Below are 5,315 nucleotides of genomic sequence, written 5' to 3'. Positions count from 1 at the left end.
CTGCCCCGCGGCTCGCACCCAACCGCCAAGGCCTGCGTCTACTCCTGGGCCCCGCGCTCCGGGACACTCCGGCTTCCAGCCACTTGGCCAGGGAGCCCAGAGGGGTCCTCGGGTCGCTCGGGGGCGGCGGGTGTCCCAAACAGTCCTGGCCAGGAGGCGCGGAGGCCCAGCTCATCTACTTCCAGTGCCAGGGCCCGTCTGGACCCCACTCCTGCGGCCAGATCCTAAGAGCGTGGTGGGGCAGGAGAGGGACTTCGAGGAGTTTGGGGACCCGAGAGGAAGAGGCCCATTCTTCTCCCTCGGTCGGCGAAACTGCTGTGGTCGCACTTTTCTTCTAGGGAAAACTTAGGTGCGCAGTCGAATGGGAAAGCTTCCTACCGAAGCGCCCCGAAAGGATACAGTTTTGTGGCAAGAAATGCCCCCGCGCAAGAAATGCCGCGCACATCCAGAGGCTTTGCAAAACCAAACCAGTTTGCCTAAACTTTCATTGAGCTTCAAATTTCCCGATCGCGCGCCGGAGTTTCTGCACCTTTCCCCGGGTAGGCGGCAAGGCAAGCTTTGGAAAGCTCGATTGTCCGACAACTCCCCACTTCAATAAATGAGGTTCCGGTTTCTTTTTGTCCGGCGAGGATCAAGCAACAGCCCGCGTTAAAACAATTTCTCTGTAAATTCGTTTACGCCGAGCCAAATTTGAGATCCGCTGTACAATTAGTTCTGGTCTAAAGGAGGTCAATATTGCAAAAGGAGGGAAATCTGTATATTTTACGCCCAAGCCTTGTATCCTAGATTTCATGTTTCCTCCAATAATTTAAGTGCGCGAACTTCCCTGAGAAGTTTGGGGGGTCTTGGCGATTTAAAGCTTTTAAAACCAAACAAACAAACCATCCCCAGGCCACGTTTTGCCACCCGGGAGCTCTTTGCTTTCCAAAAGTGAGCTTTTCTTCTTCGCTCATTTGCCTCGTCGGCGGAAGCAAAACACTGGGGAGGTCTGGGGGCACCGGCAAGATCCCGACTCTCGCCCGAGTCCCATTAATTGGCGATTAATATATAACCCCAAACAAATTAAGTGACCGCTAACTGCTTTGTACATTACACAGAATTGGTTTAATTAAGTTTGGATCTGCTCTTGCAATCGATACAAGTATTTGGTCCAATTAAATCCTTCTTCCAAGGGATAACCAAAAGAAAAACAAAAAAGAATAAGCAAATAACGGACAGACAAAGCTTTGATGAGAAGTGAGCGACGTGCTGCTTGCTTCTTCGGCTCCATTCGGATGAAGCACACTTTCTGACCTTTTAAAATACAAATAAAAAACCACCAGCTTTTTAAAGATCAGGCCATAAACTGCATGTGTTCTGCCTGCCTTCAACAAGTCCTTTGCAGTAGGGAATGAGGGAGCCATTATTTCCACGAAATAATGGGTGTTGCGGGACCAACTGCCTACCACTCGCCCAGCTCAGCTGGCTGGAGAGAAGCGTTTCTCCTGGCTTCCACCGCGGTCCGCTCCCGGCTTCGTTTTGCGCAGGTTGCAAGGCAGCAAGCGAAGGGCACCGATCCTTTGGCCAATGAGATCGTGCTTATTATTTTTTTAATCATTAAGCTTACACACACACACACACACACACGCAGTAATTTAGTTGGAGTTTTGTCCTCCAAGTTGAGTCCGCGCGTTCCTGGCAGTACAGTACTTTTTAGTAAGCCAAAACAAAAAAAACAATGTCTTCTTTCCGTCGACTGATAATCTCCTGGGCTGAGGGTAACAGGACCTGAAGTCTATAGTGCAGGAAGGATGCCAACAGCCTAGGAAGTCACCCCAGGGGTCCCAGAGGGTTGGACGGTCGTCTCCAGGCCATGCCAGGGAACACGCGCTTTGCGTACTCAAGGGGGACCCGGAGTTTTGTGGTTTGGCGGTTCAAAGCAGGGGATAAAAACCTCACCCTGGGCCTGGGCTCCCCTGCCCGGGGTCCTCTAAGCGCTTCCCAAAGCCACTCGCAGGTCCCCGCTCGCGGGCCACCTGGATGGCTCTGGACGCGCGCGATCAAACCCCCCAAAACAACAGAGGCGAGCATCGCCTGGCGGCCCTGCCGCGAAGGAGGAAGCTCCTGGTGTCGTTCCCTCTCCCGGCCAGCATTATCCTAAATTGCAGCGGCAGAGCATTCAACAAATAGGTCCCGGGGCTCAAAGGCGACCTTCAGGCCGCGTCCAAAGGCCTCTGCCGCGCTCAAGTTTCGCCTTTCCAAACCGAGCCTCCGGCCAGCGGGCCTCACCCGACCAGCCCCCCGCCTGCCAGGCCTCCCCGGTTGCCCTTCCGATGGCTTGGACGAGCTGATCTCAAACCCGGGCCCCGCTGCTGCTTCTTCATCCCGAACTTTTCAAGGCCGCAAGTTGCGGACAAGGAGTGGGAGTAAGGCGTGTAGAGGGTGGGACTAATAATAATAACAATAACAATAATAATAATTTAAATTTTGAAGTACGGTAGTTTTATCTTGCCCAAGGTAACCCAAAGTGACTTATAACAACCAACCAACCATTCCTTGCTTTGCGTAAAGGGGGAATTCATCGTAATTTTTCTGAGGGGGGCGAAGGAAGTAAAAACTAAAAATAAATAGACAAAGCTAACTTGCAGCAGAGAGCAGGTCTTCAGCGGTGACGCCTGGACAGACCTGGTCTCTGAGAAGCTGGTGCTCCAGGTCTGCTGCCCACCTACAGGTGGACTTGGCGTCCAAACCAATCTCTGTCCGTTCACCACTGACCACCTTAATTATTTCCCTGACTCCATTTACTTCCTCCCAGCCTTTATTAATTGCACTGCTCTGACAATCAACTTCACAGCCCACTGCATTTATCTTTAAAACAAAACAAAAGCACACGACCCCCCCAAAAAATACCAGGTTAACAACATTGAGCTATACTTTAGAGCTGTCCTAAAGTACTTCAGCAAAATGGGTATAACGACACTAGGTTACTTTGCAGCGCCGGCGAGACCCCTCAGTTTCGCAGGCACCCTCCTGTTCCCTGCAATATGGCAGAAACATGGAGGATTTTATTAACAGAATGAAGAAAATCAAATTTTTTTGTATGAAACAAGACACAAGCTAGAAACATTATGGCTGTTACGTTGGCTCACACGCTTTTATTATTAATCAATTTATCGGTAAACAATACTACCCCCATCAAAGCTAAACCAAAACTCCAGACCCCTGAATTGTTTTTCTGTGGGGCAGCAATCTATTTTTTTCTGTGGGGCAGCAAAAGGCTTTGTAAAACAGTAAGAGTCTCGCCTTCTGTTTGTTTCATTGACTAGCTCTGCTTTCCTAAATCTCGGTCACTGATACAATTTAATAGAGCAGCGGGGAGGAAAATTTCTCACCGAACAAATGAGAATGGCGTCTCAGGTTCTACAAATGCTAGTACAGTAGAAACTTTCTCTTTTAAATGAAAAGTGGGAATCTGGAGTATTATGGTGGCGGGAGGAGAGACGGCCCCCTCCCCGGTGCGGACACCAGTGAACACCATCAAGATCACAAATAATGAAAAAAGTGGCTAAGTAGACGCGCCTCGCCTTTGAACTAGACATTTCTGACCCCTACTAGGGCAGAACCGCAGATCCACGTATGTTTGCAGAGCTGTAGTCTGAGGAACTTATGGGGGGAGGGATAGGATGAGCAAACTAGAACCGAGAGACTTCGGTTGTGCGGATGGGGAAATGTGCCCAAGACGGAATGGCTGGCAAAGGAATGTCTCCTGTCTTCGACGGTCTGCGCCTGGCGCTGCTGTCCTGGGGGCGAGGACACGGCCCGGCTCTGCGCCGGCCACCCCGGGCCCAGCCGGGCTGTATGGGTGCTTTTCGCGTGGAGGGGGAGGTGGGGGCGAGGACGGCCGCAGGAGCCCCGCCCGGCTCACTCTCTTTTGCTTGTGTGTGCAGAGACCGGCGAGCTGTACCGGAGCGAGGAGGCAGAGCTGGATCCGAGCAAGCGGAGGAGCCCCTGCGCGGGCAGCGAAGCCCCCGACGAGGAGGAGGACGAGGAGGAAGAGGACGAGGAGGAAGAGGAGCTGTGCAGCGAGGAGAGCAGCAGCCACAGCGAGGGGGGCGCCCTCGAGGCGGGAGGCGGCGGAAGCCTCGCAGCGGACGACCTCGGGGCTCACCCGCCGCCCCCGCCGCCTCAGCAGCCCGGAGGCGCCTCCGGAGGGCAGCCGCCGCAGCCTCAGGCCAAGGCGCAGGGCCAGCAAGCAGCGTCGGCGGCGTCCGCGCCGTCGGGCAAAGCCAAGCGCAAGCGCCCGGGCTCGGATTCCAAGTCGGGCAAGCCCCGCAGGGCGCGGACAGCGTTCACTTACGAGCAGTTGGTGGCTCTGGAGAACAAGTTCAAGGCCACGCGTTACCTGTCGGTGTGCGAGCGCCTCAACTTGGCGCTGTCCCTCAGCCTCACCGAGACGCAGGTCAAGATCTGGTTCCAGAACCGGCGCACCAAGTGGAAGAAACAGAACCCCGGCGCAGACACCAGCGCCCCGACGGGCGGCGGCGGCGGCGTGGGGGGCGGAGGTGGAGGCCTGCCCGGCGCGCTCAGCCCGCTCAGCCATTCGCCCCCCATGGGGGGCCACGGCCTGGCCATGCACGGCCCGCCGGGCGCCTACGGCAGCCACCCTGCCAGCGGGCTTGTGTGCGCAGCCCAGCTGCCCTTCCTGCCCAGCCCTGCCGTCCTCTCGCCCTTCGTGCTGGGCTCGCAAACCTACGGTGCGCCTGCCTTCTACACGCCGCACCTCTGAGGGACCGACGGGGCCCCGCCGCCGCCGCTGCCGCCACCAGCCCTTGCGGAGCAGGAGCTTGGCGCGGGGCCGGCCTCCGGGCCGAGGCAGCCTCGCTCCCCGGCCTACGGTCCCCGCGTCCACCCGACGGAGCGGAGAGGATAGCTGCCCTGGCGCCTGGTCCACGGACGATTCTCGCCTGCGGGCAGCCGTCACATTGCTCTGCGCTGCGGGACAAACTGAGCAGAGGCCGAAGGAGGCCGCCTCGGTCTCTCCATGTAAATAATGCGCGCTGCCCCGTCTTTGCCCAGGTCCCCTTTCTCCTCCTCCACCGCCCCTTGTCCAAGATGCTTCTGCCCCACAGACTCTCAGGGTGAAACGGGGCGCGGCGTCCCTTCCAGGCGCCGTCGAAGAAATGAGGCTCTCTCCGCCCTCGGGACCCCGCGCTTTTACGCACTTCAGCGTCGCTGTTTTTAAAAAGGGACGAGGAACAGGGAGGAGGGAGTTTAAAAATTGAAAACCGAAGGGGCTGTCTTACCGGAAATGCGTTTAAAAAACAAACGAGGGAGAA

At 55.9% G+C, this 5,315-nt stretch overlaps 1 protein-coding gene across 1 annotated transcript; it reads left to right on the top strand.

Annotated features, from left to right (window-relative positions):
- Positions 1–3,723: 3,723 nt before the first annotated feature.
- On the top strand, positions 3,724–4,776 carry NKX1-1 (NK1 homeobox 1). Its single transcript, XM_033148037.1, has 2 exons — positions 3,724–3,841; positions 3,927–4,776. Exons 1-2 carry the CDS (start codon positions 3,724–3,726, stop codon positions 4,763–4,765), a joined length of 957 nt encoding a protein of 318 aa, XP_033003928.1. The 3' UTR covers positions 4,766–4,776.
- Positions 4,777–5,315: the final 539 nt, after the last annotated feature.

Source organism: Lacerta agilis, chromosome 5 (genome assembly GCF_009819535.1).
Source record: "Lacerta agilis isolate rLacAgi1 chromosome 5, rLacAgi1.pri, whole genome shotgun sequence".
Classification (NCBI taxonomy): Eukaryota; Metazoa; Chordata; class Lepidosauria; order Squamata; family Lacertidae; genus Lacerta; species Lacerta agilis.
The sequence above is the reverse complement of the archived record's forward strand: the minus strand, read 5'-3'. Positions and strand labels throughout refer to the sequence as shown.

Coding starts and splice junctions, on each gene's coding strand:
- NKX1-1 (XM_033148037.1), top strand. CDS start 3,724: ATGGCTGGCAAAGGAATGTCTCCTGTCTTCGACGGTCTGCGCCTGGCG. Junction 3,842..3,926: donor GGCCCAGCCGGGCTGTATGG/GTGCTTTTCGCG, acceptor TTGTGTGTGCAG/AGACCGGCGAGCTGTACCGG.